The sequence below is a fragment of the Microtus pennsylvanicus genome, chromosome 1 (genome assembly GCF_037038515.1).
Source record: "Microtus pennsylvanicus isolate mMicPen1 chromosome 1, mMicPen1.hap1, whole genome shotgun sequence".
In the NCBI taxonomy this organism is placed as follows: Eukaryota; Metazoa; Chordata; class Mammalia; order Rodentia; family Cricetidae; genus Microtus; species Microtus pennsylvanicus.
Window position 1 is genome coordinate 147,432,103 of NC_134579.1, and position 15,145 is coordinate 147,447,247.

The 15,145-nt window shown below is 44.0% G+C and overlaps 1 protein-coding gene across 1 annotated transcript in view; it reads right to left on the bottom strand.

The window, feature by feature from the left end:
* Positions 1-852: 852 nt before the first annotated feature.
* The window catches only part of LOC142856809 (extracellular calcium-sensing receptor-like), a 30,074-nt gene continuing 15,781 nt past the window's right edge, over positions 853-15,145 (bottom strand). The window contains exon 4 of the mRNA XM_075984486.1: positions 853-885. Within this exon, the coding sequence (XP_075840601.1) occupies positions 853-885 (33 nt within the window). The remainder of the gene's footprint in view (positions 886-15,145) is intronic.

The window sequence follows — 15,145 nt, forward strand, 5'->3', positions numbered from 1 at the left end:
GTATGAGAGTACAGCCCACCACAGCGTACATGCGGAGGTCAGAGGACAACCTCCGGGTGTGGGACTACACTGAGCGCAGATCATCAGGCTTGACAGCAAACACCTGTACCCCCTCAGCCACCTTGCCAGCCCCCCACAACAGAGTACCACGATGTAGCCCAGGCTGACCTCACAGCCTTCCTGCTTCAGCCTCCTAGGACTGGAATTCAGTATATCGTGGCCGGCACTTGTAGCTGCCGCCTATCTTCCTCCACACGTCTGCTTGTTTTGTTGACCTAATTCACAGACACCTCCCTCGTCGTAACCGCAGAGTCACCTTGCCAGCACCCACAACCCTAGAATTTTGCTCCCTAACCCATCCATCTCCCTAGCTGGATCAGGAATCCAGCTGAACTTGAGTTGACCTCACGCCACTGGCAAAGTTCTTTGCCTTTCCCTGGTTTTATTTCTTTATCTGTAAGCAGTGAGTCCAGGAGAGCTGGTGCGATGGCTCATTTGGGGAGCGCTTGTCATGGGAGCCTGCGGACCTGAATTCAATCTCCAAAACCCACATAAGGTGTAAGGATGGAACCAGCTCCACGAAGCTGCTCTCTGACCTCCACGTGTGCGCTGGGACATGTGTGCTCACCCACACGCACATACAGGTAATACTTTTTAAAATATTTAATATCAATCTGAGAGCCCCTCCCTCCAAGTGGCCAAGAGGTGGAAGAAATAAAGCAGCTAGGGCTGCCTACCCAGCAGTAGCTGGGGCGTGTTTGCAAATGCCTGTTGCGAGGTATTCAGTCAGCCAGAGAACAGGCTTTTCCCCGGGGAGACTGACCAATAACGTGCTTTCTAGAACACAGACCGTTACCTCTGCAGCAGCGTGGCCAGAACCAGGCTCTGGGCCAGGATGCAAAAAGGAGTCAAGCTGAAAAAATGTCCTTCTTGTCAGGTGCTGGATTATACCCAACACTTAGGAGAGTGAGACAGGGGATTGTTATGAGTTCTAGGTAAGCCTGGGCTACATTATGAGCTCCTATATCAAAATACTAAAAGGGGGAGGAGGGAAGGAAAGAAAAATAACTTTCTTAGGATTGAAACTAAAGACACATATATACACACACATGCACACACACTCTCACTGTGTCTTTCTCTCACACACACACACACTCACACACACAAACACACACTCACACACACTTACAAACACATACACACACTCTCCTCACACACACACTCTCTCACACACACTCACTCTGTCTCTCTCTCATACATACACACACATACACACACAGTCTTTCACACTCACACACATACACATCCTTTTTCTCTGTCTCTGTCTCTCTCTGTCTCATCCCACATCTCTGTCTCTGTCTCTGTCTCTGTCTCTCTCTCTCTCTCTCACACACACACACACACACACACACACACACACACACACACATCTTCAGGCACTCAGGCTAAAAGCCATAACTACATTCTGGGAGATGCAGGGAGAAACTGGCCAGAAGAGGCCAGAAGAGACCAGAAGGACAGACGAGACCTTTGGCGTCCAGTTACCACCTAGGCCATTTGTCCTCTTCCACTTTCAAAGTCTTTGCTAGTTTGAAGCCACTAGGGTACAGCATCTTGTGACAATTCCCTTCCCCGGGTCAGGGTCTTCTCTATATACCCTGAGCTCTGGCTTCCTCGCCAGCCCTAGGCTTCATCCAAACCTCCCGTTCCGACTGTCGCATTTCCACTGTAAGAGGCCCCTGTGCCACTGTGCCTGGCCTCTCCATCTAGACCACTGCCTGGCTGGCATCTGGCAAAGCCGTGCTCCTTCTTCGAACCATGTGAACCCAGATAACATCCATCCTTCACATGGCCACGCCCTGCTTCTGCGAGGCTGGGTTGAAGCAGCTGTCAATGCTGGAAGAAAGTACACAACCCTGCCACCGGCTGCCCTTTAAATGAGTGACCACAGACCTCAAATTGGCACTCTTCAGGCCTGGCAGCTCCGCCAGCCTTTCCTAGAAAGTTCCTGTTTCTGTTCTCTAGGACAGCTATTCCATACTCTCTTCTCTCAAACACAAACTTCCTTGTACTCCTCTGCTGTGGCTGATCCTTTCTTGAGAAACAAGAAGCCAACACGTTGTCTATGCCAGACTTCCTGCCCCTGGGCCCAAGCATCCTTGAAACTCAGAAGTGCCTTCTGTTGAAGCCTAAGTCAGCCTGGGATGCTGACTCTGAATTCCAGGCTGTGGAGCAGGCTTAAAGCTTCTGGGCCACAGCATCCTTGTCTCTACAGCATCATTTTACCCCATCTGTCCTGTTATTCACACCTCACCTTTCAGATGGGGTCTCTCTATGTAGCCCTCGCTGGCCTGGGACTTATTGTGTAGACCAAGCTGCCCTTAACTCCCTTTGCTTGCCTTTGCCTCCCGAGTGCTGGGATTAAAGGTGCGCATCACTATGCCAGGTGGTTTGTTTGTTTGTAGGAACAGGCTCTCATATCCCAGCCTGGCTTTGAACCCAAGACGTAGGCAAGGATGGCCTTGAACTCCAGATGTTCCTGCTCCCACCCCTGGGGTGCTGGGATTATAGGTTTTTGCCACTACACCCAGTTTAAGGGTTGCTAGAGATCATATCCCGGACATTACTTATGCTAGGCTAACACTCTACCAACTAAGCTATACCCCTAGCATCCAATAATGTTTCCCTTTCTTATGCCCTCCACACTTTGAGCAGTGCACCATACACAGCAGCTGCCAAATAGTTGTTGGACTAATACTTAGTAAAGGAAGAAAGCTGGGATCAAGGGTGCGCATCACTATGCCAGGTTTGTTTGTAGGAACAGGCTCTGCAAATGGTATACTGCAATATTAAATCAATAACTTAAGTATTGTTATACTTTTAGAAGAATGACTGCAGATAAATAGGTATAGATTATACTGAATCAAAAACATTTTTGAAGATTTATTTTAAACTGTCTTAGGGTTTCTGCTGCTATAAAGAAGCCTCATCATGACCACGGCAACTCTTATAAAGGAAAAACATCTAAGTGAGTGGCTTACGTTTTTGGAGGTTTAGTCCATTATCATCATGGTGGGGTAAGGTGGCGCTCAGGCAGACATGGTGCTGGAGAGGTAGTTGAGAGTTCAATATCTTGGGCAGATAACAACAGGAAGGAAGCATTCAGAGACGCTGGGCAGTGTCTTGAGCCTATATGAGACCTCAAAGCCTGCCTCCATAGTAACACACTTCCTCCAACAAGACCACGCCTACTCCCAAAAGGCCACACCTCCCGTTAGTGCTGCTCCCTTTGGGGGCCATTTTCTTTTAAACCACCACATATACATATGGGTGTTTTGCCTGGGTGTGTAGAGGCCAGAAAAGGACAGCATCTAGTTTGGAGTTACAGGCAGTTGTGAGCCGCCACGTGGGAGCTAGGAACCGACCCAGGTCCTCTACAAGAGCAACACATACTCTTTACCTCTGAGGCATCTCTCTAGCCCCTTCTATTGCGTTTTGTTTGGTTTTGATTTGGGAGCAGCATCATGCTATGTAGCCCAGACTGACCTCAAACTCTCCATCCTCTGCTTCAGCCTCCCAGGAATCACAGGTCTGCAACAAAACCTTCACTACCCCATGAAATTTATACACACACATGTAGCGGCATTTCACTTGCATTTTAGTAAATAAACCTTGCCTGAGGATCAGAAAAGTAAAACAGCCACCTTGGCCAGCCTTATAAACCAGGCAGCAGTAACACACACCTTTAATCCCAGTAGCCACACTAGCTTGTCATAGAAAACAGGCGATAATGGTGCATGTCTTTAATCCCAGAACTAGAGAGGATTACAAAATGGGAGGAGACAGTGCTCAGACACAGTCTCATTCTGAGATTCCTGGAGGCAGGATCACCATTTCAGACTGAAGTCGATGTAAGAGCCAGTAGCTGGCTGTTTGCTTTTTGAACCCCAATTTCTCTCTCTGAGTTTTTATTAATTGTGTTTCACACACACACACAAACACATGCATGCACGCACACACACACACACACACACACACACACACACACACACACACACACACACACACATTCGACCCTTTAGTATATATGAAAGCATCTGAGAATCTAGTCCTGTAGATTTGGCTGTAAATGAGGTCCCCTGTTAGTATCACAGAATCTGACAAATCAAAGACTGAAATCATCTGCCTGCCCTCTGCTTCTAAGATCCAGTGGGAAGCATAAGCAAAAAGAGCCAGGGCTGCAGAATGCCATTCCCACTGTGGCCTTAATTCAGTCACTTTATTGCCGAGTTCTCCTCTGCAAGACCTGAGTAGGTTACAGAGAGGACATGAATGGGTACCTGAAGCTCCCAGCCTCTGAGCCTGGAGCATGCAAGCAAGTTGTGCTAATACCAGACCACAGTGTGTATGCAAATTCCTTGATCCAGAAGCTTCCTATGTATAACCCCAGCAGCACAGACATTAAGGGCAACATTGAATAAATGGGACCTCCTAAAACTGAGAAGCTTCTGTAAAGCAAAGGACACTGTCACTAAGACACAAAGGCAACCCACTGACTGGGAGAAGATCTTCACCAACCCCGCAACACACAAAGGTCTGATCTCCAAAATATATAGAGAACTCAAGAACCTAGACTTTAAAATGCTATGTAACCCAATTAAAAAATGGGGCACTGGTAAATCTAACCAAGGAAGTGAAAGATCTATTTGACAAGAACTTTAAGGCATTGAAGAAAGAAATTGAAGAGGATACCAAAAAATGGATGGACATCCCTTGCTCTTGGATTGGGAGGATCAACATAGTAAAAATGGCAATTCTACCAAAGGCAGTTTATAGATTCAATGCAATCCCCATCAAGATCCCATCAAAATTCTTCACAGATCTGGAGAGGACAATAATCAACTTTATATGGAAAAACAAAAAACCCAGGATAGCCAAAACAATCCTATACAATAAAGGATCTTCTGGAGGCATTACCATCCCTGACTTCAAACTCTATTACCGAGCTACAGTAATGAAAACAGGGTGGTACTGGCATAAAAACAGAGAAGTCGACCAATGGAATCGTATAGAAGACCCGGACTTTATCCCACAAACCTATGAACACCTCATTTTCGATAAAGGAGCTAAAAGTTTACATTGGAAGAAAGAAAGCATCTTCAACAAATGGTGCTGGCACAACTGGATGTCAACCTGTAGAAGAATGAAAATAGACCCATATCTATCACCGTGCACAAAACTCAAGTCCAAATGGATTAAAGACCTCAATATCAGCCCGAAAACACTGAATCTGATAGAAGAGAAAGTGGGCAATACCCTACAACAGATGGGCACAGGCGATCGCTTCTTAGGTATAACCCCAGAAGCACAGACATTAAGGGCAACATTGAATAAATGGGACCTACTAAAACTGAGAAGCTTCTGTAAAGCAAAGGACACTGTCACTAAGACACAAAGGCAACCTACTGACTGGGAGAAGATCTTCACCAACCCCGCAACAGACAAAGGTCTGATCTCCAAAATATATAGAGAACTCAAGAAACTAGACTTTAAAATGCTAATTAACCCAATTAAAAAATGGGGCGCTGAACTGAACAGAGAATTCTCAACAGAAGAAGTTCAAATGGCCAAAAGACACTTAAGGTCATGCTCAACCTCCTTAGCGATCAGGGAAATGCAAATCAAAACAACTTTGAGATATCATCTTACACCTGTAAGATTGGCTAAAGTCAAAAACACCAAGGATAGCCTTTGCTGGAGAGGCTGTGGAGGAAGGGGTACCCTCATCCATTGCTGGTGGGAATGCAATCTTGTGCAACCACTGTGGAAGTCAGTGTTTCGGTTTCTCAGGAAATTCGGGATCAACCTACCCCTGGACCCAGCAATACCACTCTTGGGTATTTACCCAAGAGATGCTCTATCACATGTCAAAAGCATTTGTTCAACTATGTTCATAGCAGTATTATTTATAATAGCCAGAACCTGGAAACAACCTAGATGCCCTTCAATGGAAGAATGGATGAAGAAAGTATGGAATATATACACACTAGAGTACTACGCTGCGGTAAAAAACAATGACTTCTCGAATTTTGCATGCAAATGGATGGAAATAGAAAACACTATCCTGAGTGAGGTATCCCAGGCCCAAAAAGACGAACATGGGATGTACACACTCATAATTGGTTTCTAGCCATAAATAGGGTTCACGGAGTCTACAATAGGCGAATCTAAAGAAGCTAAGTAAGAAGGTGAACCCAAGGAAAAACATAGAGTTATCCTCTTGGATAAGGGAAGTAGACAAAATTGCCGGGGGGAAAAGTGGGATCTTGGGGGTGGGGTGGGGTGGGGGTTAGGGGAGATGGGGAGAGAAAAGGTAGAAGGGAAGGAGGGTGGACTTGGGGAAACGGGAGGATCAGGATAAAGGAAGGTTGGATAGGGGAGCACGGAACCACAATTCTTAGTTAAGGGACCCACTTTAGGGTGGGCAGGAGACTTGACCCTAGAGGGGCTCCCAGGTGCCCAAGCTGAGGTCCCCAGTTAGTTCCCTGGGCAGCTGAGGATAGGGAACCTGAAATGACCCTACCCTAGAGCAATACTGACGAATATATTGCATATCATCCTAGAACTTGCATCTGGCGATGGATGGAGATAGAGACAGAGACCCACACTGGAGCACTGGACTGAGCTCCCAAGGGCCCAATGAGGAGCAGAAGGAGTGAGAACATGAGCAAAGATGTCGGGACCACGAGGAGTGCACCCACCCACTGAGACAGTGGAGATGATCTACTGGGAGCTCACCAAGGCCAGCTGGACTGTTACCAGAAAAAGCATGGGATAAAACTGGACTCTCGGAACATGGCGAACAATGAGGGCTGATGAGACGCCAAGGACAATGGCACGCGGTTTTGATCCTACGCAATGTGCTGGCTTGGTGGGAGCCTAGCCAGTTTAGATGTTCACCTTCCTAGATATGGATGGAGGGGGGAGGACCTAGGACGTACCACAGGGCAGGGAACCCTGACAGCTCTTTGGACTGGAAAGGGAGGGGGAGAGGAGTGGGGGGAAGGGGAGAGGGGTGGGAGGAGGGGGAGAAGAGTGGGAGGAGGGGGAGAAGAGTGGGAGGAGGGGGAGGAAAATGGGAGGCTGGTGGGAGGAGGTGAAAATTTGTTTTTTTTTCTCTTCTTTATCCTCCTTTTATCAATAAAAAAAAATCAAAAAAAAAAAAAGAAATTCTAAAAAAAAAAAATGGGGCACTGAAATGAACAGAGAATTCTCAACAGAAGAAGTTCAAATGGCCAAAAGACACTTAAGGTCGTGCTCAATTTCCTTAGCAATCAGGGAAATGCAAATCAAAACAACTTTGAGATATCACCTTACACATGTCAGAATGGCTAAAGTCAAAAACAACAAGGATAGCCTTTGCTGGAGAGGCTGTGGAGGAAGGGGTACCCTCATCCATTGCTGGTGGGAATGCAATCTTGTGCAACCACTGTGGAAGTCAGTGTTTCGGTTTCTCAGGAAATTCGGGATCAACCTACCCCTGGACCCAGCAATACCACTCTTGGGAATTTACCCAAGAGATGCTCTATCACATGACAAAAGCATTTGTTCAACTATGTTCATAGCAGTATTATTTGTAATAGCCAGAACCTGGAAACAACCTAGATGCCCTTCAATGGAAGAATGGATGAAGAAAGTGTGGAATATATACACGCTAGAGTACTACGCTGCGGTAAAAAAACAATGACTTCTCGAATTTTGCATGCAAATGGATGGAAATAGAAAACACTATCCTGAGTGAGGTATCCCAGACCCAAAAAGATTAACATGGGATGTACACACTCATAATTGGTTTCTAGCCATAAATAGGGGTCACGGAGTCTACAATAGGCAAATCTAAAGAAGCTAAGTAAGAAGGTGAACCCAAGGAAAAACATATAGTTATCCTCTTGGATAAGGGAAGTAGACAAAATTGCCGGGGGGAAAAGTGGGATCTTGGGGGTGGGGTGGGGTGGGATGGGGGTAAGGGGAGATGGGGAGAGAAAAGGTAGAAGGGAAGGAGGGGGAACTTGGGGAAACAAGAGGATCGGGATAATGGAAGGTTGGATAGGGGAGCACGGAACCACAATTCTTAGTTAAGGGACCCACTTTAGGGTGGGCAGGAGACTTGACCCTAGAGGGGCTCCCAGGTGCCCAAGCTGAGGTCCCCAGTTAGTTCCTAGGGCAGCTGAGGATAGGGAACCTGAAATGACCCTATCCTAGAGCAATACTGAAGAATATCTTGCATATCATCCTAGAACTTTCATCTGGCGATGGATGGAGATAGAGACAGAGACCCACACTGGAGCACTGGACTGAGCTCCCAAGGTCCTAATGAGGAGCAGAATGAGGGAGAACATGAGCAAAGAAGTCGGGAACACTAGGGGTGCACCCACCCACTGAGACAGTGGAGCTGATCTACTGGGAGCTCACCAAGGCCAGCTGGACTGTTACCAAAAAAGCATGGGATAAAACTGGACTCTCTGAACATGGCGAACAATGAGGGCTCATGAGACGCCAAGGACAATGGCACGCGGTTTTGATCCTACATAATGTGCTGGCTTGGTGGGAGCCTAGCCAGTCTGGATGTTCACCTTCCTAGATATGGACGGAGGGGGGAGGACCTAGGACTTACCACAGGGCAGGGAACCCTGACTGCTCTTTGGACTGGAGAGGAAGGGGGAGAGGAGTGGGGGGAAGGGGAGAAGGGTGGGAGGAGGGGGAGAAGAGTGGGAGGAGGGGGAGAAGAGTGGAAGGAGGGGGAGGGAAATGGGAGGCTGGGAGGAGGTGGAAATTTGTTTTTTTATTTTCTTTATTCTCCTTTTATCAAGAAAAAAAGAAAAAAAGGAAAAAATTCGCATGACAATCTAAAAAAAACAAAAAAAAAAACAATTTACTAGGAGGAAGTCTCAATCCTGAACATCTATGCCCCTAACACAAAAGCACCCACATATGTAAAAGAAACATTACTAGAACTCAAAGTACATACCAAACCCACACTCTAATCGAAGGAGATTTCAACACTCCTCTCTCACCAATGGACAGGTAAACCAGACATAAACTTAACAGAGAAATAAGAGAACTAACAGACGTAATGAACCAAATGGACTTAACAGACATCTATACAAATTTCCACCCAAATAGGAAAGAATATACCTTCTTCTCAGCATCTCATGGAACCTCTCAAAAATTGATCACGTACTCAGTAACAAAGCAAACATCCATAGATACCAAGAAATTGTAGTAACCACCTTTGGACTATCGGATCACCATGTAATAAAGTTAGAATTCAATAGCAATTCTACCACCAAAAAGCCTAAAAACTCACGGAAACTGAACAGTCAACTATTGAACCACACCTGGGTCAAGGTAGAAATAAAGAAAGAAATTAAAGTTTTCCTTGAATTCAATGAAAATAAAGACACAACATACCCAAACCTATGGGACACTATTAAAGCAATGCTAAGCATAGTTTATAGGAATAAGTGCACACATAGAGAAAACAGAGAAAGCACGCCTTAGAGACTTAACAGCACACCTGAAAGCTCTAGAAAAAAAAGAAGCAGACTCACCAAGGAGGACTAGAAGACTGGAAATAATCAAACTGAGGGCTGAAATCAACAAAATAGAAACACAGAAAACAATCCAAAGAATCAATGAAACAAAAAGCTGGTTCTTGGAGAAAATCAACAAGATTGACAAACCACTATCCAAACTAGTCAAACGGCAGAGGGAGAACACGCAAATTAATAAGATCAGAAAAGAAAAGAGGGACATAACAACAGACACAGAAGAAATTCAGAGAATCATTAGATCTTATTACAAAAGCCTGTACCACAAAATTGGAAAATGTAAAAGAAATGAACATTTTTTTAGATAAGTACCATATACTAAAATTAAATCAAGACTAGGTGAACAATTTAAATGGACCTGTAAGTTGCCAGGAATTAGAAGCTGGCATCAAAAACCTCCCTACCAAAAAAGCCCAGGACCAGTAGGTTTCAATGGAGAATTCTACCAGAACTTCCAAGAAGAGCTAATATCTACAATTCTTTATGTATTTCACAAAATAGAAACAGAAGAGTCATTGCCAAACTCCTTTTATGAAGCTACAGTCGCCCTGATACCAAAGCCACACAAAGACTCAAGCAAGAAAGAGAATTACAGGCCAATCTCACTCATGAACATCGATTGGAGGGGGAAACTTTTTTTTCTTTTTCTCAATAAAAAAAATTCTCAATAAAATACTGACAAACCAAATCCAAGAACACATTAGAAAAATTATCCATTATGATCAAGTAGGCTTCATCCCAGAGATGTAGGGCTGGTTTAACATACAAAAATCTCAATGTAATGCATCATATAAATAAATTGAAGGAAAAAACATATGATTATTTCATTAGATGCTGAAAAAGCATTTAAAAAATTCAACATCCCTTTATGATAAAGGTCTTGGAGAGATTTGGAATACAAGCGTCATACCTAAATATAATAAAAGCAATTACAGCAAGCCAACAGCTAACATCAAATTAAATGTAGAGAAACTCAAAGCCATTCCACTAAAATCAGGAACAAGACAAGGCTGTCCACTCTCTCCATATCTCTTCAACATAGTGCTTGAAGTTCTAGCAATAGCAATAAGACAATATAAGGAGATCAAGGGGATTCGAATTGGAAAGGAAGAAGTTAAACTTTTGTTATTTGCAAATGATATGATAGTGTACATAAGCAACCCCAAAAACCCTACCAAAGAACTCCTACAGCTGATAAACACCTTGACTAATGTGGCATGATACAGATCAACTCAAAAAAAATCAGTTGCCCTCCTATACACAAAGAACAAAGAAGCAGAGCAGGAAATCAGAGAAGCATCGCCTTTCACAACAGCTACAAATAGCATAAAATATCTTGGGGTAATTCTAACCAAGGAAATGAAAGATGCTTTGACAAGAATTTTAAGACTTTAAAGAAAGAAATTGAAGAGGATACGAGTAAATGGAAGGATCTCCCATGCTCTTGGATTGGGAGGATCAACATAGTAAAAATGGCAATTCTACCAAAAGCAATCTATAGATTCAATGCAATCCCCATCAAAATCGCAACAAAATTCTTCACATATCTTGAGAGAACAATGATCAATTTTATATGAAAAAACAGAAAACCCAGGAGAGCCAAAAAAATCTTATACAATAAAAGTACTTCCAGAGGCATTACCATCCCTGACTTCAAACTCTATTACAGAGCTACAGTAATGAAAACAGCTTGGTATTGGCTTAAAAACAGAGATGTTGACCAATGGAATTGAATTGAAGACCCGTATATTAACCCACAAACCTATGAATACCTGATTTTCGACAAATTATACAATGGAAGAAAGAAAGCATCTTTAACAAATGGTGCTGGCATAACTGGATGTTAACCTGTAGAAGAATGAAAATAGTTCCATATCTATCACCATGCACAAAATTCAAGTCCAAATGGATTAAAGACCTCAATATAAATCTGACCACACTGAACCTAATAGAAGAGAAAGTAGGAAGTAGTCTACAACACATGGACACAGGAGACCACTTCCATTAGCACAGACAATAAAAGCAACAATGAATAAATGGGACCTCCTGAACCTGAGAAGCTTCGGTAAAGCACAGGACACTGTCATTAAGACAAAAGGGCATCCTACTGAATAGGAGAAGATCTTCACCAACCCCACATCAGACAAAGGTCTGATCTCCAAAATATATAAAGAACTCAAGAAACTAGACATTAAAATTCTGAATAACAAAATTAAAAACTGGGTACTGAACTGAACAGAGAATTCTCAACAGAAGTTGTTCAAATCGCCAAAAGATACTTAAGGTCATGTTCAACTTTCTTAACAATCAGGGAAATGCAAATCAAAACAACTTTGAGTTTCCATCTTACACCTGTCAGAATGGCGAAAATCAAAAACATCAATAATAACCTATGCTGGAGAGGATGTGGAGTAAGGGGAACACTCATCAATTGCTGGTGGGAATGAAAACTTGTGCAACTACTTTGGAAATCAGTGTGGCGGTTTCTCAGGACTTTGAGTCAACCTACCTTAGGATCCAGAAATTCCACTCTTGGGAATATACCCAAGAGATGCCCTATCATACTACAAAAGCATTTGTTCAACTATGTTCATAGCAGCATTATTTGTAATAGCTAGAACCTGGATACAACCTAGATGCCCCTCAATGGAAGAATGGATAAAGAAGGTGTGGCACATATACACATTAGAGTTCTACTCAGCGGTAAAAAAAAAAACAATGACATCTTGAATTTTGCATGAAAATGGATGGAAATAGAAAACACTTTACTGAGTGAGATAACCCAGACACAAAAAGATGAATATGGTATATACTCACTCATTAGTGGATTCTAGCCGTAAACAAAAAGCATTGAGTCTATAGTTTGTGATCCTAAAGAAACTAAATAATAAGGTGAACCCAAGAAAAATATTTATTTATTCTCCTGGAAATTGGAAGTAGACAAGATCACCAGGCAAAAGTTGGGAGCATGTGGGTAGGGGTGGTGTGGGAAAAGGGAATAGGGGGATAAGGGAGAAGGGGAGGATTGGGGAAAGCTTGGGGAGTGGGATGTTTGAGATGGAGGATGGGTGAATATGGGAGCAGGGAAGAAGATATCTTCATTAAGGGAGCCATTTTATGGTTGGCAAGAGACTTGGCTCTAGAGGGGTTCCCGGGTATCCAAGGGGATGTTCCCAGCTAGATCCTTGGGCAGCAGAGGAGAGGGTGTCTGAACTGGCCTTCTTTCATGGCCACACTGATGACTATCTTGCATATCACCATAGAACCTTCATCTGGCGATGGATAGAGATAGAGACCGAGACCCACATTGGAGCACTGGACTAAGCTCTCAAGGTCCAGATGAAGAGCAGAAGGAGGGAAAAGATGAGCAAGGAAGTCAGGACCGTGAGGGGTACATCCATCCATGGAGACGATGGGACTGATCTAATGGGACCTCACCAAGACCTACTGGATTGGGATGAAGGAGTATGTGATCAAACCAAACTTTCTGAATGTGGCTGACAATGGGGACTGACGGAGAAGCTAATGATTAATGGCACTGGGATTTGTCTCTACTGCATATACTGGCTTTTTGGGAGCCTAGTCTGTTTGGATGCACACATTCTTAGACCTGAATGGAACAGGGGAGGGCCTTGGACTTCCCACAGGGCAGGGTACCCTGCCTTTTCTTAGGTCTGGAGAGGGAGGAGGAGAAGTAGTGGGGGAAGTCGGAGGGAAATTAATGGAGGGGAGGAGGTAGAAATTTTTAATAAAAAAATTAAAAAATAATGATAGATAGATGATAGATAGATAGATAGATAGATAGATAGATAGATAGATAGATAGATGGATGGATGAGTTAGATGATGAATAGGTGGATGGTTGGACAGACATATGGAAAGAAAAACAGACAGGGAGGTGGACAAAAAGATGGACAAAGACTCAGGGGGAAATGACCAACATATATTATACACATGCATGAAATTTTCAATATTTTTAAATAGAAAAATTATTAAGGGCTTTGGATATGGCTCAGTGATTAAAGCACTTGTCATAAAAGCCTGAGGATGAGACTTCAAAACACAGAACTCACCTAGACTTCAGGTGGATGTGGCCACCATTTACTAATTACATTCTCAGAAAGTCGAGACAGGAGATGCATGAAAAAGCTGACTACCAAGACTAGCCACATCAACAAGTTCTGGAATTGAGTGAGAAACCATGCCTCAAAAATTAAGATGGAAAAATGATTGAAAGGTAAGCAAAGAAGTCGGGACCACGAGGGGTGCATCCACCCACTGAGACAGTGGAGCTGATCTATTGGGAGCTCACCAAGGCCAGCTGGACTATGACTGAAAAAGCATGGGATAAAACTGGACTCTCTGAACATGGCGAACAATGAGGGCTGATGAGACACAAAGGACAATGGCACGGGGTTTTGATCCTACGTAATGTGCTGGCTTTGTGGGAGCCTAGCCAGTTTGGATGTTCACCTTCCTAGATATGGACGAAGGTGGGAGGACCTAGGACTTACCACAGGGCAGAAAACCCTGGCTGCTCTTTGGACTGGAGAGGGAGGGGGAAAGGAGTGGGGGGAGTGGGAGAAGGGTGGGAGGAGGGGGAGAAGGGTGGGAGGAGGGGGAGAAGGGTGGGAGGAGGGGGAGGGAAATGGGAGGCTGGGAGGAGGTGGAAACTTGTTTTTTTTCTCCTTTTCTCAATTAAAAATAAATAAATAAATAAATAAAATGATTTAAAGGTGATTCCTGATCATCCTCAGATATTCTCACATGTATGTACAAGTGAGAGCACAACCCGCTCATATGGGCCTGTATGCCTACAAACATGTGCCCATATACATGTCCCATACACCAAAAAATGAAAAATAAATGGCATTTGATATCTGGTTGAAATTCTGATTTGCAGCACATCTATACTAAAAGTCATCCACTGTTTATCAAAGCATAAATTTGGGGTATTAAAGACTCTATGACATGGGATGCCCTTCTGTATGCTATGGATATGTATTGATTTTATTGGTTGATGAATAAAGTTACTTTGGCCTATGGCCAGGTCGAATATAGTCAGTCAGGAAACCCAAACTTAATACAAAAAGAAAGAAGGAAGAATCCAGACAGATGCCAGGAGCTGCCGGAGCAGCAAGATGTGAAGTAACAAGCCACAAACTTGTGGTAAAATATAAAATAATAGAAATGGGTTGATTTGGTTTCAATAGCCTGCCTGCAGCAAGGTAGGCCTTTTGCCTGAGAGCTACCTGGCTAGTAAGAAGACCTGATCGTGGTACCAGAAGATCCATCAGTGGGGTGAATGAGTTCCTAACCTGCAGCAGCAGCCCGGGAGATGGAGCACAGACATTCCTCAACCACCTATACTTTCTGCTCTTCCTGCAGGGGCTATTCTACCCAGCTACTGCCTCTCTCTTCATACCCCACACAGCTACTGCCTCTCTCTTCATACCCGACCCAGCTTGCATCCAAAAAACCCCTCCCTTCTTCCTCCCTTCTTTGGGTCCATAACATCCCCCAGCTCAGCCTGTT